Source organism: Sander vitreus, chromosome 14 (assembly GCF_031162955.1).
Source record: "Sander vitreus isolate 19-12246 chromosome 14, sanVit1, whole genome shotgun sequence".
In the NCBI taxonomy this organism is placed as follows: Eukaryota; Metazoa; Chordata; class Actinopteri; order Perciformes; family Percidae; genus Sander; species Sander vitreus.
The window spans coordinates 18,264,116-18,286,800 of record NC_135868.1 but is presented as its reverse complement, the minus strand read 5'-3'; the positions used below and the strand labels follow the sequence as shown (position 1 = coordinate 18,286,800).

The 22,685-nt window shown below is 40.7% G+C and overlaps 3 protein-coding genes across 5 annotated transcripts in view; 1 reads left to right on the top strand and 2 right to left on the bottom strand.

The window, feature by feature from the left end:
* The window catches only part of dync1i1a (dynein cytoplasmic 1 intermediate chain 1a), a 58,173-nt gene extending 53,142 nt beyond the window's left edge, over window positions 1–5,031 (bottom strand). Inside the window, exons 1-4 of one of the 2 annotated variants that reach the window (XM_078267427.1) lie at window positions 4,388–5,031; window positions 3,294–3,415; window positions 2,926–3,040; window positions 1,348–1,435 (exon numbers count right to left, since the gene is read on the bottom strand). In XM_078267427.1, the coding sequence (XP_078123553.1) occupies window positions 1,348–1,435; window positions 2,926–3,040; window positions 3,294–3,401 (311 nt within the window). In that variant the 5' untranslated portion in view covers window positions 3,402–3,415; window positions 4,388–5,031. Of the gene's footprint in view, window positions 1–192; window positions 326–1,347; window positions 1,436–2,925; window positions 3,041–3,293; window positions 3,416–4,387 lie in introns of those variants that run through there. The other variant, XM_078267425.1, reaches the window with a different exon arrangement.
* A 300-nt stretch (window positions 5,032–5,331) lies between these two features.
* pdk4 (pyruvate dehydrogenase kinase, isozyme 4) lies at window positions 5,332–13,748 on the top strand. 2 transcript variants are annotated; one of them, XM_078267421.1, is made up of 11 exons: window positions 5,332–5,525; window positions 6,036–6,177; window positions 7,897–7,968; window positions 9,051–9,235; window positions 9,771–9,860; window positions 10,003–10,080; window positions 10,984–11,060; window positions 11,165–11,263; window positions 11,552–11,665; window positions 12,020–12,133; window positions 12,523–13,748. In XM_078267421.1, exons 1-11 carry the CDS (start codon window positions 5,414–5,416, stop codon window positions 12,664–12,666), a joined length of 1,227 nt encoding a protein of 408 aa, XP_078123547.1. In that variant the 5' UTR covers window positions 5,332–5,413; the 3' UTR covers window positions 12,667–13,748. The 2 variants fall into 2 exon arrangements, with proteins under 2 accessions (XP_078123547.1, XP_078123548.1); XM_078267422.1 differs by lacking the exons at window positions 10,003–10,080; window positions 10,984–11,060; window positions 11,165–11,263; ... (1 more) ...; window positions 12,020–12,133; window positions 12,523–13,748 and having other exon boundaries at window positions 9,051–9,261.
* A 4,948-nt stretch (window positions 13,749–18,696) lies between these two features.
* asb4 (ankyrin repeat and SOCS box containing 4) lies at window positions 18,697–22,345 on the bottom strand. The gene is made up of 6 exons (XM_078266896.1): window positions 22,033–22,345; window positions 21,135–21,434; window positions 20,802–21,044; window positions 20,466–20,713; window positions 19,008–19,121; window positions 18,697–18,885 (listed from the first exon to the last, which is right to left on the bottom strand). Exons 1-6 carry the CDS (start codon window positions 22,343–22,345, stop codon window positions 18,697–18,699), a joined length of 1,407 nt encoding a protein of 468 aa, XP_078123022.1.
* Between the last annotated feature and the right edge of the window lie 340 nt (window positions 22,346–22,685).

Sequence of the window (22,685 nt, the reverse complement as noted above, 5' to 3'; positions counted from 1 at the left end):
CCAAAGGAATGAAGGAAAGAAAGAGGGGCACTGCGTTGAAAAAAAAAAAAATCATGAAGGGAACACATTGCTAAGTCCACTGACAACACTGCGGGTGCCTCTTTGTTTTCACAGGACAGTAAACTAAGCTAAAAAAAAATAAATAAGGGAAAGAGCGGGAGGAATTCCTGGGTTTGACATGAAAATGCTTACCTTGAGCTCTGTGCTTGGGACTTGTTTTTAGAGAAACCTGACCTAAGAAGGAACACACACATACACAGCCACAAATGGAAAAGCTACAAAATGGCATGCCATCATCCAGGGTGGATTTGGGGCGAAAAAAATCTTTCATTCCAGGCAGTGGAACTAACTCACCAATTTGTAAAATCCAATTTGTAAAACCTTAAAAAGAAACGAAAAGTCTTATATAAGAGAATTTATTTCTGCTAGGAACAGTATTGAGCTCCCACACGTTCTTAATCCCCAATTCCACCTCTGGCCATACCAGAACAACACATTACTAATGAGTCACACACTGACCTCTACAGTCAGCTGCCATATAAAAGCAAATGGAAAGCGCTTGATGACCACTCTCTAGTTAAGAAGACTTCTCTTCTGCAGGTTTAATTTACCAGAGCAGCCATTTGCAGAACTTAAAGGTTAATAGTTGCTCCAGTGGTCTAGCGTGTTATCAATGAGGGAAAAAGCTTACATTCTGTCACTTGTGCTCAAATCAGCTACGTCACAGAAAACGTATGGCTCATGTTCCATTAGGCTCCGTATTCAAAACATGGCTCCCTAAGGCTGCTTTCTGAAAGTTTACCAATGTGGTACTTACTTGCACAGAGATACATAGTATCTGGAAACGTGCAGTATTTTCAAACTAGCAACTTATTTGCAGGACGGACTACAGCTGAGATGTACCTGGACATCAAACTTAACTTCTCAAGAAGCAACAAGCTGTACAGTGGTCATCAAAACACCAGATGCCATGACAAGTGACAGATACCACATTCAAAACCTAACGCGGCACCACAACCTCACAATTAGTGACATATATCCTTACCTAAACCTGTTGTGCCATTGACAAGGAAAGAAACAGAATATGTGTCAAAAGTGACAACATGCCAAAAATATCCACAGACCAAAGCAACTTCACATTATGATCATTTTTAGGCCACATGATTTTTTCAAAGTCTAAGACTCAGGCACCACATACAGTTGATTGGGTTTGAGCAAAACCTTCTGGTACAACATTTCCAAGTGTGATATGTCTTTCACATCTAGCATTTCTTGAATAAGACTCATGAACCAAAAAAATACTTCTGACGTTGAACTTGGGTATGACATTCTTCATTTTTGGCCTACCTGCCTGCTGCTCCTCCATCAGTTGAATCCTGGCTCCCCGTCTCACTGGGTGTGCTCACTGATTTGGAGGGGGACACAGGGGTCGGGACTAAATAATGAAAATAACATGAATCTAACATTAAAGGCTGCAAAGAATGGACTGCTCAAATAAATTGGGATGAAATGCAACAAAGTAAAACGAGTGATGGACAAATAAAAATAAATGTTCAAAAGAAAGGAGAGGGAGGGCAGGGCATCAAATGCATTGTCGATTTTGTATTTATTATATTTGCAGCTCAGCTTTAATTGAAGATGCATTATAAATAACTTAAGCTAATAACAGGCATAGCAGTGACCCAATTTTTAGGTGTTGAGGGTGTAGTTGCAATTTCAGACCACTAGAGAACAGTGCTTCCAAAAGCTTGCTGAAAGCACCCTGGGGATTCAACCTACAGTAATATTTCATATTTGTGTGCAGTAAAGGGAAGCTGTTTTTTTAGCAGCATACTTTTCTAAATTCATGTTTCAATCACATTTTAAAGTAGGAATAGTACTTGTGTCCTGATACCCTATTACAAGATATGATACGCAAAAGGTACACAGTGGAAGAGAAAAAGATGATAAAAGGGAGTTGTGACACGTAAAAAGTAATTAAGAAAAATGTTCAGCACAGTCCAACTGTAATGTGCATAGCAAATAATGGAATCAATTTCAGATAAAAAAGTATGTGTGACAAAGTTACTATAACTATCATGCAGAGTCATGGCAACACAGATAATAACATAGATCAGGGGTCTTCAACGTTCTTTAAGCCAAGGACCCCTTAACTGAGAGAGACAGAGCAGGGACCCCCTACTACATATATTGTATAAAATTATGTTGCATATTAAACCGCGCCTACAATAACATGTAGGGTAACCTAAAGCCTTTATACATGTATACCCTTTTTTCATAGGATACTATTGGATACTGCTATTAAAATAATAATTGTTGACATGATTTTATAAATCATGTTTTCATGTTTAACACACATGTGGCACAGTGAATCCTTAGGATGAACTGTATCTGTAGATCTTAGTGACTACCTTACCTATAGGCCAGTTAGCCTATCATCAGTGAGTCTTTTTCACAAATAGGTTGATTTATATTTGCTAATAGTATGTTTGATTTATGTTAAGACATTTGATTATTTTTTTTTAGTTTTTTTTTTACTTTAAAACAATTAACAATAATTTGGTGGCCACCCTGCAGTAACTCCGAGGACCCCCTAGGGGTCCCGGACCCTCTGTTGAACATCTCTGACATAGATAGATATAAAACATACTTTAGTTATCTGATCATTTCACTATCAGTTAGGCAGAATTTGACTGATACTTTTCAGCAAATTATACATATTAGGTTGATGTGTGCATCTTAGGTCTGCTAGTCTAAACGTTAAAAAAATCCCTCAGAGCTTTTTTGGCTATAATTAATAAAGTTTGGTGTAATTTTAGAATAATTTACTGTAAGTACCCTTTACTGTAGGTATTGAAACAATTAGTTAAACAGTTTGCAGTACAATCATTCAATCATTGTTTAAGGTGTAAGAGTATTACGTACCTAGTGAAGGCTCCGGTGAGATGCCAATACTCTGTAGCAGGGCCTCAGTCTCCCTGCGCTTGCGGTCTAAGTCTGAATCCTCTGGGGTGGCCTCTCTCTTCTGCTGGCTCTCTGACTGCTCAGGATACACAGACAAATATCAGCGTACTCATCACGACTTAAAGGATAAGCTAACATATGCACATGCATGCACATTTTGATCAAAAATGTCCAACACAAACCTTCTGCACACAGATGATTGTATGCATGTACGGACACAAACAACCTCAGCCTTTTTTTGTGTCACGTTCTGACAAAAATCAACACACAAACAAAACACACTAGAGAGTGAGTGCCAGTTGTGTGAATTTACTCACTTTTTTCCTTACCTCTTTCTTCTTCCTCTCCTCCTCCTTTATCTTTTTTTCCTGCCTGATTTGGGCGAGGCGCTGCTTCTTACGCTCCAGCTCTGCTTTTAGGTCACTTTTGTCCGACATGGTGTCCTACGGGGCTTCAAGTAAGAGGAACGAACAGGATTGAGCTGCGTATGGCACTGTCACAGTATGCTCTGGTTTCATTATAACATGATACAGTATAAAGGAGTATACGTTTATCCAATGAGCCTAAGTGATGCTTCAGAAAACCCACTGGGTGTAGCAGTTATACATCCATATACAGTAGATCCAAAACCTTGCAGGCCCAGCAACCAATAAGTAGGCTACTTGATATTGGCAAAACAGCCGTCTATACTAGGCCATACTGGGCCGAGACGGATTTCCATATTGGTGTGACACTTGTACCTATTTTCCTAGAACTAGTCCAGTGTGTGTAGGCTATAATTAGGCAGACACTTCAATTCCTTAGTCAAATTAACAGAGTTATCATAAAAATAAAAAATAAAACTCACCACCAGTGTAATGTACATTATATACTCTAATATGATCCATGGGTAAGGTTCAAAAGCTCAACGCCATTATAGCCACTATTCCTGTTTACTGACATACAGGAAATACTAGTTTAATTATTTAATTAAAAGCAGACTAAATGTAGCCTTCAGGCTCACTGAAAATCCTGTGAGAAAGGTGGGCTACATATTTATAGCAGTTAGCAGACCAGTGACATATTGATGGCACTTGACCCTGCAGGTTTAAAAACGTCTGCTAAAGCTTTTTTGGAACAATAAATGGGAAAATAACTAAAAGTATGTACGCCGCATACAAAGTATCGCCATAACATAAAACACAAGTAACATAGCTAATGTAGCTACACAGGAAGAATAACAAACCTCAAGGCGTTTGTTTAACGCATATGCATTCGCAGCTAGCTAATCACAAATTTGACAGCGTTTGTAATGTACTCACGTTAATGCGTTTAAGGCCTTGCCATAAATACGTTAGTGCATTTTGATAAGGAGTAGATAACAAGAATGGGACTATTTTATTGCAAATAACCGTGTAATGTACTGTTATTGTTTCACTCGTACCTTGTCCACTCGTACTGATAATGATGTGTCACCCGGCAAAGATGCTGTCTCACTGCTGCACCCCGAAAGAGAAAAATCAACACATCCTCTACCTAAATCACACTGAATCGAGGTCTCTCAGGAACCACCGAATAGGTCGTTTAAACCTTTCGTATGGCTATTGATGACACTGGTAACAAATAGAGCATTTCAACGACCGTTGACCCAGATCACACATAAAACAGGTGCACCGCACGCCGATACATCCCTAGGAGGAGTAGGATGATGTTAAGGAGGAGAGGAAATCCCACCTCCTTTGACGCGCACTGTCATCTCATGGCTTTTGCAACGCCGCCATCTTCTGGCCATTTGGAGAAGTGCTTTGGAGTAACGTTAGCCAAAAAACTAACAAATATATATACAAATGTTGACACTTTACAGATGTTACTGTACCAAAATAGACCGTCTGTTTGTTTAAAGACCAGTAAGAAGGCTCGTGGCTGAACGCTCGGTGCCAACGAATTAAGCTACGTTACAAGATGAATTGCGATAAAATTATTTCTATGATCGTGACTATTAAACATTTGATTTGGCGAAATGTCTTTTTGTTTTGTTTTTAAACTGAAAATACCGTAACCGCACTGTTGAGCTCTGAAACCAATGTAAAAGCAAGTACAGACATCTTTCCTTGCCCTACTTTGCATTTCTCACCAATTCCTTCTTTTCAACTTCCTCCACCACATCCTCCAGTTCCAGGAAAATCGTGGCGCTCATTGGTTGGTTTTGATGTCAATCCCTCCCCCGCCACAACAACACACACCGCTCACTGTAATGGAAGTTGTATTTGAAGGACACACACTTGCCGAGATGCAGGGAAGCTGCTCGAGAAAACCAATGATGGGGAACTCATAACCAGCATATTTGAATATTATTAATTTAACGAACGACACCGATCTTAGCCGGTTGTCAAACTGGAGCGTGCTGAAGACAGTAAAGACAGCTCGTCCCCGATACACTGACAGTGGGGGTCTGCAAAGGACAGAAAAAATGAAGTTCGCTCAGTTTTTGCTGAAAAATGGCGCTGGTATACCGAAACAAGTGGAGAGGTTCGCTAAGTTCTCCCCCTCTCCCTTGTCTATGAAGCAATTCATTGACTTTGGTAAGTGTTTCGAGTAGTAGGCTATCGATTTTACGGACACTGCATGATTGTTTCCGATACTCACATGGTAGTTGCACAACTCACGTTATTTGACCTGGTCATTGACGTTGAAGTACATATTGTATGCAGACAGATGCCATTGTCATTGAATGTGTTAATGTTTATGTTGTCATTTATTGTGTATCTAACTGCATATGAAGTTACCACTTTGAACTTTGAGTTTTGAGGACTAGTGACATTGACAAAAAAAGCTAGGCTAATGTGGTTGATCTCTGCATTGACATAATGCAACCTCTAATGTTACTAAGCAAAATAATAATAGGTATAAACAAATGCTTATATTTTCCTCCTCTAAGGAAAGTATGTGTACACAAATAATCCTGGACAAATTTCTTCTAGATAGTAATGTTTGGGAAAGGTTGCTGTTTTACATTTTGACAGGATGGGGTCAAAAGTTGGATGCTTTCTCAGTTATGTTTTCCCTGTCTCTGTCCCGTCATGTGACTGCAGGCTCTGCCAATGCATGTGAGAAGACCTCTTTTGTGTTCCTGCGGCAGGAGCTTCCTGTCAGACTGGCCAACATCATGAAGGAAATTGATTTCCTCCCTGACAAGCTCCTTGGCACTCCTTCCCTAAAGCTCCTCATCAGCTGGTGGGTTCTCTAAACTACACTACATATCTTTCTGTATACCCTGTTGTAACAAAATCATTGTTACCAAAATAATTTGTTAGTTTTCCAACAAGTCTTCCTGCACCTGTCTGCAAGAAGAAAGGAGCATTAGGGTGCAGAGAAACTGTAGTGTGACAATCCTATTGGATGTCTATTGTTTTTATTTTTTTTATTTTCAGGGTTCCCAGGTTCATTACAAGGTCATAGAGGGACTGGTTCTTGTTTTAGCAGGGATAGTTATGAAACAGTCGTGTCTCAAAGCAAACTTCCTTTGGATTTCAGCCTTTGTATTTTTAGCTTTGGATATAAAATGTATCCAATCTGTCATTTGTCCTTTAGTTTTTGGCAATTCAACTAGTCACAGGAGGCTTCCAGCGGTGATGTTGCTGATTTTGTCAAAGATTATGTGAGGTTTTTGTTGTTTATAGTTCTATTAAATACGTATCAACCATCACCCGGCTGTTGTCTGTGCACTCGCTGGCTAGACGCTATTGATCTGGGAGCATACACCCATTTCACTGTACACTGTGACTGTGTACATGTTGTAGAAAGTGAAAGGGTGTAAACACTGAGGGTGCAGCAAAGTACAGGTAGATAATTATGTCTGTTGCAGGTTTTCAGCTATAACATAAGAATAAAAGAATAGCTGTAATCATTTTCATTTGGAGTTTGTTTTTCCACCAAAGTTGTTACTTCCCGGTAGCATCAAAAAATCACAGTATTCTTTACCCTAGCATGTTAATTATGTTTGGTGCACAAGTCACATTAAGACGCATAACAATAAGGTCATTACCCCACCCCCACTCTTCTCATGCAAAGCCACAGTAGTGTCTATATTTGGCCATGCACTGTGACTTTCTCTCCTTACTACTGCAGAACTCTTTAGATTGCCAGTGAAAGAGTTGATCTGTTACTTATTAATGCTGTTGACGAGGGGAGAGCGGATATTTCCTGGCAAGCTTGTGAAAATACAAGTTGCAAAATAGTCTATTACAAGATGTACATCTGTTCGCATGACGGCAAATAATCCAAATTGTGAGAGTTTAAGGTCAGTTCATTGCTAGCCGTGCTGCTGTTCACCTTTCACCCAGTTTCCTACTGTGAGACAGTGATAGAGAGTGTGACTCAATGATAGGGGTGCACGACTCTGAAAATGTCACAATTTGATATTGATTTTCAGGCTCAAGATTCGATTCAAAAATGAATTTTCGATTCAAATACGATTTAAAAACTATTCACAGTATGTAAATGTGGTTACTTTGCCCATGTGATTGCAGTAGACATACAGTTGAAAAAAAAATTAATAGATTTTTGGAATTCTATGAATCTAGAGCTTGAATCGCGATTCGAATGTGAATCGATTTTTTTTGCACAGCCCTACTCAATGAGCTTAGCACTCTAGTCGCCTTCGTGAACTGACCTACAGATAAGGTCTGTGTCAAACCAAGCAACTAGTATCTAAAGAGAGTACTGTGTTACTCTAACCATGTGGAAATGCTTGATGCCTGAAAAATGTCAACTTAGTATAACAGGAGTTCACTGCTTGCTGATTAGTTTTTAATGCTTTCACATAAATGTAATCATCAGATTGATACTTTTTATTTTTTTTTTCTCCATTATCTTTGGTCATTCTGATATACAGTAAATGAACTAGAGTTGAGTTCTATTTTCTTTTAAAATCCATCCTTTTGTGTCCACCAGGTATTCACAGAGTTTGCTGGAGATTGTAGATTTTTTAGAAAAGGATCCAGATAATAAGGATGTCCTGACAAAGTAAGTCATTTACAGACACTTTCCAGTACATACGTTATTGCTTGTGTAAACCTTAATAATGTCCCTGTCTAGTTGTTTTGTTGCTGTTACCAATCCAGTTTGGTCATTCTTCAGTAACTGCCAACACCAATCCAATAACTCTGTCATTACTTTTTAACTGCCTATTTTCAACCTCACACTGCAAAGTTAATATCAGACTAATCTATATTCACGACGTTCCACTTTCTGGATTGCTCCATTACCGCCGGAAATTCCGCCATATGTCTTTCTTTTCAGCCGGATGTCCGTTACTTTCCGCTTTCTTTGTGTTGGAAAATTTATTCCGGTCGATTCATGAGGACTATGGTTAACTACTCCTCAGATCTCTGCAGGGTAAATCCAGACAGCTAGCTAGACTATCTGTCCAATCTGAGCCCATGAGAATTGTGATTGGTTTAAAGCCATGCCGATAAACCAGAGCTCATTCCTGTCCCATCCTGGAGTGCTGTGTGGCCTAGCCAGACCCTCCTCCGCAGCGCTGTGGAGGAAGGTCTGGCAATGCGAGACTAATATCAGACTCATGTTCACATACCTTGTACAGCTCCTGAAGACCACTGTCAGACTCAAAGATTGAGGATTGATTACGGCTTAGTGAAGTTAATGCTCCATCGCTTTGGCAAAATCCAACATGCTCCAGCACAAAGACGAACCATTCATGTAGTTCAGTAACAGCAATAATTCTTTTCAATTTGGAGCAATTAATCTTGTTTACTCAGCACATATTTTAATATTTGCTACTTGGGTGTAGACTTTATATCAGGTAACATCTGTCACAACTCATGATTCAGTTATTAAAATGCTATAATCAGCACTGCAAAAAAGTAGGTTTACTTGTTCGACGGAATTAGCTCCTGGCAACAGGAAATGTTTGTCATTGTTGTATTTATTTTCCACAAAGCTCATCCCTGTTGTTACAGCATTGTGCTATGTTTAGCAGACGTGTGCCCAATGCCATGCACACTGATGTGAAGATATTCTAATAAACCTGGTGTACTAACCCACCCTCACTTACTCGCACTAATCCATCATGTCTTTGCCCTCAGCTTCACACAGACTCTGGTAAACGTCCGTAATCGGCACAACAACGTGGTGCCCACCATGGCTCAGGGTGTGGTGGAGTACAAGGAGGCCTTTGGCGTGGACCCTGTCACCAACCAGAACGTTCAGTACTTCCTGGATCGCTTCTACATGAGCCGCATTTCTACACGCATGCTCATGAACCAGCACAGTCAGTATAGCACTCAGTGATTAACTGTGAGTTAATCAACACAGTTGCTCACTCGAAACACTATGGTTTGCTGTATAGTATTTTACAGTATCAGTTGTACATGTTGTCTGTGTTTGTTTTTAACTTATGGCTGCAGCACGGGTTAAGTGCCCAAGACAAATTTCCCTTATGGGACAATAAAGTTAATCTTGATCTTGATCTCATGTCATTATAATGTCAAAGTGCTAGTAATGTTTGAGAGCAAGCATTAAAAAAAAAAAGTCACAGCCCACTTTGTACTTTATTTTGTCTGATTATGTCTTATCTAGTCTTCTCTGATCATAGTCAATACCCAGCATGCCTTGATAGCGTTTAGTTTTATTGCATTAAATGATACAAGAGTTTATGTTTAGCTAATGTTTACATTCCCAACTGAACTCACTCAACTTGATATGTGCTTTATATTTGATTTATTATTAACAAATGGACAACATCTATGTACAGTGAATTGTGTCTATACGTGAGTCACATACATTTTTTGCATTGTGCCCTGTAGCATTAATCTTTGAAGGCAGTGTGAACCCAGCCCATCCCAAACATATTGGCAGCATTGACCCCAGCTGTGACGTTGTGGAGGTAGTAAAAGGTAACGAATGATCTTCCTCAGCTCCAGTATTGCTGTCTATACACACACACACACACACACACAAAGTGTTATCTATTTCCCACCACTCGGTTTGTACGGATTCATGACTGTTTGACCTGTCTTTCTTTGTTTCACTTTCTAGATGCCTATGAGACTTCAAAGATGCTGTGTGAGCAGTATTACCTAACCTCTCCTGATATGGAGATCACAGAAGTCAATTGTATGTCTTACAAAATAACCTTAACGTTTGTATTTAATCTGTGTATCCACATTTGTTTCAGTTACTCTTGCCTATACTGTATCTTTATTGGTTTACCAGGATATTTTCTGCTGTAGATGTTTGTGTGAGAGGATAGTTTTACTGCTGTGCTCTTGAATTTCAACTGAACCTTGTAGGATTAATCTTTGTTTTTGTTTTTTTTTGACATAGTTTATTTAAGTTTTTAATCTTTGTTGGTTTAAGTAAAGCCCTTTGTGTCTGTGTCCTGTTAGCTGGGCCTGCCAAAGCTGGCATCAGCATCAGACATTCCTAACTTGGACCCATTATCTACAGATAATGTGACAACCTAAACAGAAATAGACCAGGAAAGGCTTTATTTTATCATGCTCATACATATTGCGCATACATCTGGGGTTGGATAACATTAAAAACTGTGGGTAGTATGATAACATGCATAAAAAGAGACTAATATAATGTATACATTAATGGAGTATGTAGTTTAGTAGAATACATGTGGTAGTTATGGCTACAACATGTTCTTTAATCAAATACATATACCAAATTCCTGTTGAAGTATATCAGTCAGAACATGTACAGTACCAGGGCTTTAAATATAACCTGTACATACTTGGCCAGCATGTTCTTGGCAGATAAGGTCTAGATAATATAAATCAAAAGGATGAATTAAGTTATTTCTTGTTCCTTGCTTAATTTGTCAAGAGTAGCTCTAATCTTTTTTTTGTCTTGTCTCAGGTCAGAGTGTGTAGTTACATGTGTAGTTGTCTCAGAGGTCTACATTCACCCACTTTTCTAGTCAGGGTTATACATTTGTCATAGTGCCACTTTTAGGAAAAGTCTCTTTTTTTCTCTCCATATAATCAATATTATCAAATTTTTTGACAGCCAAAAACCCCGACCAGCCCCTCCACATTGTTTATGTGCCCTCCCATCTCTACCATATGCTGTTTGAGCTTTTCAAGGTACAGTACCCAACAAGCCTGAAAATCAGACGTACTGTATATTATTCGTCACCACGTTTCTGTTCGCTCATTTTTGTAATCCACTTTGTATGTTTTTCTGTCAGAATGCCATGAGAGCTACAGTGGAGACCCATGAGACGGCCCTAACGTTACCCCCAATCAAAGTGCGAGTGTCACTGGGAACTGAGGACCTCACTATCAAGGTAGATGAGGACACAGAGACTGACCGGACCACAACTTTTGTACTAAAGGCAGAGACGGGGAGGGAATCCACGAGAAATTAGTGTGCTGTTTTGCCATTCCCAGCCATCAACTAAACTGTATGCATGTCCATGTGGACCTTGTTAGCATATACATAAAAATAACCCTGGTGACTTGATTTACAAAGAATGACACTGTTTAGATTCCATTGAAATGGCAAATCATAAGGACCAGATGAGTTCACTATGAGAAGACCCTTGGAAACCTAACATACCTCTTGTTTATTTTAGATGTCTGACAGAGGAGGAGGAGTCCCTCTGAGGAAGATTGAGCGTCTGTTCAGCTACATGTACTCCACAGCTCCAAGTCCAGTCCACATAGACAACTCTCGCAACGCACCACTGGTGAGACTAAAACTGTCTTCAGTGTTGATGATTGTCTTAGTCAGTACACTAGGCTACATGCTTGCTTTTGAATTTTAAACACGAGCTTTAACCTGCGACTAAAAGTCAATTAGATGGTTCATCTCCCTGTTCTAATCAGAGACTCGCACAACTGAGCATGGTTGCAAATTAGCTTATTACAAAGGAATGCAGTCAGCAATATTTCATTGGATTAAACTGTAACCATGAGATAAACTGCAGACCTGTTTACAATGCAAACCCTCCACACTATCCACTATATGTTTTTAATGTTGTAATATTTCAGCAACTGCTCCAGATTGGCTTATCTGTATTGATCTGTTATTTTCCCTTCAGGCTGGTTTTGGCTACGGCCTGCCCATCTCCCGTCTGTATGCCAAGTACTTCCAGGGAGACCTGCAGCTCTACTCTATGGAGGGCTACGGCACCTCAGCTGTCATATACTTGAAGGTAAGAACTGCACTACCTTCACTAACTAAATGTCAAAAATAACCTCGAAAGCCAAGTGTACTGTACAGTAGAGTTCACATATAGAGTACATGTACTGTCAACTACACATACTGGATCAACTGAGTGGTCGCAGATTTACAATAATTTTATAATACAATGTGCAACTATTGTGTGTCATGTTGTAAGTTATAACTCACCACATGTTCCATGTCAGAAAACAGAGACCTTTGCCATCTCTACCTAAAGGAGTGTACAGAGTTTTAATTGAGCAGAGGGAACTTTGTAGAAAAGCCCAATTAGAAACAACCTGGATCTGACTCTCATTCATGCAAACGTGTCCGTGTAATAAGGATGCAGACTAATAAGTTACCTTCTGCTCTGTAATACAGGCCTTGTCCTCAGAGTCAGTGGAGAGACTTCCTGTTTTCAACAAGTCAGCCTTACGGCATTACCAGACAAGCATAGAGGCTGACGACTGGTGCATGCCCAGCAAGGATCCAAAGAAACTGGGCAATTCCAAGAGGACTCTGTAATGGTGGACTGAGGGAGGAAGCGGAGGACACTCTAGAATAGTGTCAATAAATTTTTTTTTTTAAAAAGGGTCCATGTTGGAAGAAATGAATAAACTTGTACTGTAAGTGGGAGAAGGAACCAAATGCTTTCGGCATGCTGCTGGACCTGTACGTGGAATGTGGATTCCCTTAGATGGAGAAAAAAATACTCATTGTTGGTGTCAATAACCAGATAAATGCACCAAAATAACTGAGCTGAGCTATTACTACCAGCTTCCAGGCAATTAAACAATTTAATTTCATTATACTATACGGCGATTGCAGGCTGCTAATGGCAATGGAACGAGTCAAGTATTAATCCCCTTTTACCTCACTCATTACATTCACTTTTCAGTTATAATAACATTGTTACACTCGTGTTTGTTAGTTTTTGTTTTTTTCAAAATGTATCCTTTCACAATCTAAAGGCAATCAAATGGTATTTGGTTATTTCAATAGCTGGGTAAAGTTGTGCTTTTGCATGAGATTAAATGTGTATCAATGCCTTGGAAAAACCTAGCCAAAGCCAGCTGCAGCGGGGTGACTTTAGGTTAAACAGATTGGGAACATGTTTAACCACACCAGCATAAACACAAAGTGAGCAAAGTCTGTTCCCCCACTTTTGTTCATGTAGGCATTTCAGTCGTTTAAAACTTCAGGCATTGCTTTTCACACACACACACACACACGCACAACTTCTGCATTTCATTGCAGTTCAGTTCTCATACAACTACAGCATTTCAGATGCACTATAAGAGGAATTTACACTGCTTGGTTTGTGTAACATAGCATCAATGTAAAATCAATTGTTCCATTTTTAGTCTTTTAGCTTCTTCAAAATGAGATGTAAACATGCTTGATTGTTCCATAGAGCGAAATGACAATATGCCTTTCTGGAGAGGTGGAATTGTTAAAACAGCATTGCAACATATTTGAAGTTATTATGTATGGTTGAACTGTGATTAATTGTATTTTAACTGTAAACTACCAATAATTTCCCTCTGTTATAACTGGTGAAAAGTTAATTGCCGAAAGTAACTAAAATACACACTTTTTCCAAGAAAGTTTTCAGTGTTTTCAAAGAGTAACTGTCTAGAACTGCACACAGTCCTTTGATAATATTACCCTACGTGTTTTGTAATGATGCGTGTGTGTGTGTGTATGTATATATATATATATAAGTGACTTACTTTAGAGGGTGCGAAGGACTGTGTAAAATGTTAAATGTTGCACTGCAGAAAACTACTTGCGCTTTCTGTGATGATACACACACTGAGATACAGTGGGGCAAAAAAGTATTTAGTCAGCCACCAATTGTGCAAGTTCTCCCACTTAAAAAGATGAGAGAGGCCTGTAATTTTCATCATAGGTACACTTCAACTATGAGACAAAATGAGAAAAAAAAATCCAGAAAATCACATTGTCCATCCATCCATCCATCCATCTTCATCCGCTTATCCGGGGTCGGGTCGCGGGGGTAGCAGCTCCAGCAGGGGACCCCAAACTTCCCTTTCCCGGGCCACATTAACTAGCTCCGACTGGGGGATCCCGAGGCGTTCCCAGGCCAGGTTAGAGATATAATCCCTCCACCTAGTCCTGGGTCTCCCCCGAGGCCTCCTCCCAGCTGGACGTGCCTGGAACACCTCCCTAGGGAGGCGCCCAGGGGGCATCCTTACCAGATGCCCGAACCACCTCAACTGGCTCCTTTCGACGCAAAGGAGCAGCGGCTCTACTCCGAGCTCCTCACGGATAACTGAGCTTCTCACCCTATCTCTAAGGGAGACGCCAGCTACCCTCCTGAGGAAACCCATTTCGGCCGCTTGTACCCTGGATCTTGTTCTTTCGGTCATGACCCAGCCTTCATGACCATAGGTGAGGGTAGGAACAAAAACTGACCGGTAGATTGAGAGCTTTGCCTTCTGGCTCAGCTCTCTTTTCGTCACAACGGTGTGATAAATTGAATGTAATACCGCACCCGCTGTGCCGATTCTCAGACCTATCTCCTGCTCCATTGTCCCCTCACTCGCGAACAAGACCCCAAGGTACTTGAACTCCTTCACTTGGGGTAAGGACTCATTCCCTACCTGGAGAAGGCACTCCATCGTTTTCCTGCTGAGAACCACATTGTAGGATGTTCTGGCTCTCACAGACCTGTAACTTCTTCTTTAAGAGGCTCCTCTGTCCTCCACTCGTTACCTGTATTAATGGCACCTGTTTGAACTTGTTATCAGTATAAAAGACACCTGTCCACAACCTCAAACAGTCACACTCCAAACTCCACTATGGCCAAGACCAAAGAGCTGTCAAAGGACACCAGAAAGAAAATTGTAGACCTGCACCAGGCTGGGAAGACTGAATCTGCAATAGGTAAGCAGCTTGGTGTGAAGAAATCAACTGTGGGAGTAATTATAAGAAAATGGAAGACATACAAGACCACTAATAATCTCCCTCAATCCGGGGCTCCACGCAAGATCTCACCCCGTGGGTCAGATGAAACCAAAATAGAACTTTTTGGTAAAAACTCAACTCGTCATGTTTGGAGGGGAAAGAATGCTGAGTTGCATCCAAAGAACACCATACCTACTGTGAAGCTTGGGGGTGGAAACATCATGCTTTGGGGCTGTTTTTCTGCAAAGGGACCAGGACAACTGATCCGTGTAAAGGAAAGAAAGAATGAATGGGGCCATGTATCATGAGATTTTGAGTGAAAACCTCCTTCCATCAGCAAGGGCATTGAAGATGAAACATGGCTGGGTCTTTCAGCATGACAATAATCCCAAACACACCGCCCGGGCAACGAAGGCGTGGCTTCGTAAGAAGCATTTCAAGGTCCTGGAGTGGCCTAGCCAGTCACCAGATCTCAACCCCATAGAAAATCTTTGGAGGGAGTTGAAAGTCTGTGTTGCCCAGCGACAGCCCCAAAACATCACTGCTCTAGAGGAGATCTGCATGGAGGAATGGGCCAAAATACCAGCAACAGTGTGTGAAAACCTTGTGAAGACTTACAGAAAACGTTTGACCTCTGTCATTGCCAACAAAGGGTATATAATAAAGTATTGAGATGAACTTTTGTTATTGACCAAATACTTATTTTCCACCATAATTTGCAAATAAATTCATTACAAATCCTACAATGTGATTTTCTGGATTTTGTTTTTCTCATTTTGTCTCTCATAGTTGGAGTGTACCTTTGATGAAAATTACAGGCCTCTCTCATCTTTTTAAGTGGGAGAACTTGCACAATTGGTGGCTGACTAAATACTTTTTTGCCCCACTGTAAGTGTAGCAGAGACATACAGTAACGTCACAGGCAGATGCTCAGACAAAGCTATATTGAAGCTGTATAGATATTATAGGTATTGCATTATCTGTATCTAACAATTTCACATTTGCACAATTTTGTAGCGTTTGGAATTGCCTTGAGATCTTGTTTCTTAAAATATGAACTCACTAATTTTAGATTTTTATGATTTGTGAGCTGTCTGCACCAACAGACATGTTTGCATGTCATACTGTATCAACATCACTTTCAAATGGCTACGTGTTCCTGTACTGAAGTTGTGGTTCGCCACTAAAAGGACCAGTGAATGTAGAAAATAAAAGTCTCCCTTGTCAGTATGTCATTTTTTATGCCTTTTGCAGCTCATGGTGTGCTTATGAACCTCACCATGCTTTTATTCAGACCAGAAATATCTGTAGTTAGAAATTAAGCTGTTTATAGAGTGTAAAGTACACAGCCCAAGTTGTCGCCTCCCTCATTGTCCCCCTCTCTCTCCACAGCTTGTTTTCAGGAAACTTTGCTCTGTTTGTCTGTCACTATCGCAGACACAGTCCCGTGGCGTTTTGTGGCCAGCTGCCAATAGGGGTTTGAGAACAAGCTGTCCTGCCCTGTTTTGCACCTCCATTAGTGTGCCCACACATGTCACGCTCTATTGCAGTTTTGTTGCTTTTCTCTTCTTGTCTCTCTCAATTCTGTTTTCCAGTTCATTCAGGCACCATTGGCATGGCGGCAATACAAATACAACATTATGCAAGCTCTTCTCTAAAATAAGAATAAAAAACAACATCACTGCAATGTCAGTTAAATGTGAAAGACATTTTTCAATTCATGTTATGATATGTGCAGTTCAAGGATATGCTCTTTCTCTGCCTGACTTTTACTGGTCTATTTTAGGATCTCAGGGAATCGGGCCTGACCCTTTAGTCATCCAGACAATGTTCCCGACAGAAGATGTCTGGTACACTATGCAGACATACAGAGCTCAGCCACACCTGTTTGTGTACTTGTGTACTCTGTGAACTATGGACTGCCATAAGGTTCGTATTGATTACACAAACAGCACACTACAGGTACAAGCAACTGTTGTAAGTCATTTAATTATTTTGCATGAAAAGATATGACACTGCCCTCCGTATGCTCGGAATTGTTCAAAGAATGTGGAAACTGGAAATAGTTTAAACGCTCAAACACATTTCCTTAATTGTTGTTTTACATGTTCGCAGGAAAAACTACTATCTTTTGTTTTAGTCATACCTTTTTAGTGACTAAAACTTTACAATTCATGTTTGCTATCTTTATATATGTATGCACTGTATGATTGAGATGAAGAAAAAGCTCCATTGCCTTCATCCCATCCTAATTCAGCCTTCACCTTTGTGTTTCCTGAGGCTGCCAGTTCATTTTCTCCTCGTTCTTCTCTTTCTCCTCTCAAAAACACTATACAATAGCTCAGCAGCACCTCTCTCTCTCTCTCTCTCTCTCTCTCTCTCTCTCTCTCTCTCTCTCTCTCTCTCTTTCTCCAGGCGGCAGACTCAGTCTTGTAAGTGCTTCCCTCTATTATACACTAGCATTATCTCCCCATGTTAAATTAGACCTAACACCTGGATAAAATAGACTGAGATGCTCCCATTATTACAGCATGCTGTTGTGACTGTGATGATTGGCCCAGGTCACAACTAAAGGTCTACTGAGACTTTTCAAAGTTGTATAGTTAGTGGTCTTCCATTAGGTGATAATCTACAGTGCATTAGTCAGAAAACAGTTCAAAGCTAGCATCTGATGTTTGAGTTAAGGTGGACATAGTTATAAAAAAAATGACAAGGATATTAAGTTATCATCACTGTTTTCCAGAGTGGCTTCTGTTTTGAGGGAGTTCAGATAATAATAACAAAAAATCTGACTAACAAAAAACTGGTCCAAGTGCATGGCTACATGTGCAGCCCACTGGAAAAACAAGCACTAGTTATGGAGGGCTTTGTCAAGTGTTTGTTCTGCAAATAGCTGAGTATCACAAGAGCATGAGCTTGAGAGTGAGCATTAAGGAAGGTTGCCAGGTAGATTTGGATTCTCGGAAGCAGCACTGTGATAGAGAGACAAGTAAAAGACAAATTGTCTTTACTGACACTCATGCCACTTTAAAAGTGACAGGTACGGCTACCGTAGAAGGCACAAATAATACAAGGATTACAGAAAGAGGTTGTGGGGATAGGATGGTGGTTCCATGTGACTCAGCAGATGAAAATGCTCACTTTTCAATTACTGTAAATGATTATTGTCATGTAATATATATATATATATATATATATATATATATATATATATATATATATATATATATATATATATATAATGTCATTAGCACAGCAATTTGCATTAGTAAATTGCCATTTTCTCACCTCTCCCTTAAATCTCTGCATGTTTCTAGTTGGATATTCAATTGATTCATAATTTGTAATTATTTGGATGGTGTCCTGTCATATCCAGGCTCAAACCACAAAAGACAACTTACATGAAGTTTCTACTGTCAAACACCAAAGAGGGATTTCTTATGTTCCAGACAGAAGCCTCTGGGAATGATTTTTATGGCAAAAATATAAAAAGCACACGTTAGTGTCAGCTCCAGCTTGCAGCATATTCACTTTCTATAGTCTGCACACAGGAAGTAAATGTTTCTATTCAAATCGTCTGCTGACCCATACAACAGTTGAATCTTATGAACAGAAGTCTCTTAATCAGTACAGTATCCCCTCAGGTTCCAGTAGTAAATATTTCTTCACTGTATATGGCAGAGACAGCTGTGCTACACCTCTGTGGCAGAGCCCACCCAGGCTGGCTCTGATGGCACATCTGGTCAGGTGGAGCAGGCTGCGAGGAGTGTTGGTGCAAACAGCGAACAAGGAGTCGTAGAAGTCTTCATGTCGCTGAGGAAGCAAAACGTAGTGTAACTTGAAGTATAGGACAAAGTCAAGTAGTGACACTCTGACTTAATTCTACACTGAAAACACACTTCATACTGTCCATGTACAGGAGATCCTTTTACTACCTTGTAGCAGTCATCAGGAATGGAAGCTCTCCACTTCTTTGTGGGCTTTAAGTGTTCATAAGAGTTGACCATCATTTCTACTACTTCGGGGTAGTCATAGCAGGTCTGCAACACCTGCACAAAACAACAACAATTATACAGCACAAGAATCTTGCAAGGACCTTTTGTTATCGACATATCATTTGTTATAGATGCTTCTTTTTTTAACAAAATACAAAACATACAACTCGCAACATGAACAAACCTCCCCCCCTCCCCCCACCACCCTTCCGTCATCACCACCCACCCAGACAAAAATCAAGAAACGATGACACAGTAACTACAATATTCCAGAATATTCAACAAAATAGACAATAAACCAAATAAACATGTATAAATGACAACACCTTAAACCCATTATACACATCCCTCGCCAGCACAAAGCTTCTTAGGAGCCCTACAGAAAGTTCAGGGACTTTCCCCATTTTTTTCAAACGGCGCCACCTTAGCCATCTCACAAGCCCACTCCTGAATTGACAGCACCCCTTCATTCTTCCATCCCCTTAAAATAATCTGTCTGGCTATCATCAAACTAGTCTGGACCCAGCTTCTTATGTGCTTATCCATCCCGTTTGGGATTGATCCATCTCCCAGAACAAATAATCTTGGGCTGACAGGAACCTGGGTCCCTGCAATCTGACATAGGTTATCATGTATGCTAGTCCAAAATTCCAGGACCTTATCACAGGACCATAGAACATGAAGTAATTGGCCATCCTCTGTGATACATTTCCAACAATTTAGTGTGTCTTTCAAACCAATCCTAAACAATCTGTAGGGATTACCAATAGAAGCCATGCATAATCTTTAACTGAATGAGGCGCATCCTCACATCGCGTGACATCATTTTAATTTACCTACAGATTCTGTCCCACTCATCCAGTGTAATACTCAGATCCCTTTCCCATGTCTTTTTGAGAACTGTTCAGGCTCCATCCTCCAAGTATAGAATAATACCCAGAAGCCTCATGACCTTTTCCATATTTCAACAACACCTTATCTAAACATTCTGGGGCCTTCAGGGCTGAAGAACTGTAATCCAAAAATCACCACCAACAGATGGCGAAGTTGCAAATATCAAAAAAATTGAGACCTAGGGATTGCAAATTGCTGTACCACATCCTCAAAGGATTTCAATATGCCACCGAGACACAGATCCCCCAGTGTGACAATTCCCTTTCCAACCAATCCCTCCAAAAAAGGGGAAATCTACCAATACATAACTTTAACATAAACGACATTTAAGTGGGATATTATCAGATGTGTTTTTGCCTCACCATACAGTTTAACAGAGAGGCATTGCAAGGGCGATAGTGGGGCAAAAACAGATTGCTCAATACAACACCAGGGTGGGGCTCTCTCAGGAGGAAGTCATAGATACTGTATTAAATAGTATCTGATAACATCACCTCTCTGTACCTTGTGGAACTGGGGTGGGTAGATCCGTGCTGTATTATGGTTGAGCAGCAGCTGATAGCAGAGCTTAGGTATGGCCATAGGCCTGACATCAGTCACTTTGAGGAGATATTGAATGGGGGCACAGCCATTCATGTCCATCTTATGTGTATCTGCTCCGGCCTCCAGCAGCATCTGCATCAGGACATGATCACAGTTCCAGGCTGCCTTGTGAAGAGCTGTTTTATAGTCCTCGTCTCGGAGATTGGGATCTTGAACAGAAGGGAAATGTTGTAGAAAACAAAGCTCAAAAGCCTCCATGGTACACAACAATGACAATACAAAAGTCCAAAAACACACCTGCATGGTGGTCCAGCAAGAGGCGACAGACAAGATGGTGATCTTGGCTGTATGTTTGTTCTTTAGAGTCAAAAGCCCAGAAGCATGCAGTCATCAGGGGAGTCTCCTGGAGGGAGTTGACTGCATTCACAGACGCTCCGTGGGTCAAGTAGAGAGCCACCAGCTCTGGGATGCCGAATCTGGCTGCTATGTGTAAAGGTGTGTCCTCCTCCTTGTTGTGGCTGGGCATATTGACTTTTGCACCTCCATGGGGGAACAAAAGCAATGATTATTTTGTAGTTTTGGATGTATTTGCACTTTCATCCATCTAGACATGCATCCTTCCCTACTGACCTTTGGGGATTAGCTGCTTGGCACAGTCCACAGACTCCCTGGTGATGCAGTAGTGCAGTGGTGTGTGGCCGCTCAGTGATAGGCTGTTGACTTTTGCCTTGTGAGCCAAAAGCAAGGCGACACAGTCGCTGTTGGAGACCTCGCAAGCCACGTGCAGTGGCGTCTTCCCATTAGGCATCCGGTTGATGGCTGCACCGTCCTGAAGGAGCACCAGTGCTGTTTCCACAGCATTGTACATCACACATACATGAATACCCATCGCCCAGGAATTCTCCAGTTTGTAGCCTGGGAGCCAATAACCTATAGCAAATAAGAGAAAACAGGCCCTGTTAGCCTACTTTCTCAATCAGGACTCCAGTGAGTGATGGGGTCCTACAAGAACACACTATCTTCTGGCAAATTTGGAACTGTACTGTATGGATATTTCACGTGACAGATTTATGTATGTGCTGGTTTGAAACTATTGGAACCCAGTTAGGAACATTAATTAAGAAAGCATATTTATTTTTACAAACTTTAACTTTAAACTTAAACTTTTATTGCAGTATGTTTAACCCCCAGTAGCCTTAGTATGCATGTTATTGTAATTCACCCAGTGTCTACAGTGTTTCTGGTCATATCCGGCTTTAGGATCCAAAGGGCTTTAACGCCACCTAGTGGAAAAAACTACAGAAAAAAAAAAAATCTTTGTTGTAATGATATTCAGGAGTTGTTTACAATCTGGTTTTCTGAATTAATGCTTTGTGAAAACATATGATTTCCCACAATCTTGTTTATTCTGGATGCTCACATGACAGCTCATCTTTCTGGCCCTTAACACTTGATATAGTATGACAAACAGTTTATCACTGTTGATTTTATTGCTGGCATTTTCAGTCTCATCTGACTTTCTCTGTACCTTGTTTGTATGAGGCCAGCACCATGCTGGGGTCTTCCACCTCCAGCACAGTGTCAATGTCAAGTTTCCTGGTGCGCAGAATCTGCATAACCTCCTGGGCATTGTTAGCCTGCAGAGCCTCCAAGAACTGTCGCTTCAGCTGTTTGACAGCCAGCTGTCTGGGGCTCAAGTCCTCCATGAGTTCCTTTGAAGAAGGGCCTCTCTCCTTGTATAACACTGCCAAACCAGTCGGGTCGAACACTAATGTTCTCCACACAGCACGGAGGAGATTGAAAATAAACGCACAAATGGTAATAATAAATGTGTCAATCATACCTACACTGGAAGGCCTCCATAAGCCCAGCCATCAGATATGGGAGATGTATGAGGAAGGGAGACGGAAATTAAGAGGGGCAACAAGTGACAGGAGGGAGCCGTCAGGGAGAAAATAGCCCTGGAGTGAAATTAGGCTGAATATAAATAGAATGGAGAGAGGTGAAGGACTGGAGAGCTACAGCTGACTGTGGCTGACTCCCGAACAGCCAGTCTGCTGAGATGTCCACTGAGAGAAAGTAACAGGCCATGTGAACATGACATGGGGATGGCAAAGGTTTCTGAGAGAAAACTGCTTATTCTCTTTTACTCTATTCTTCTATCTTAATATGACTGCATCA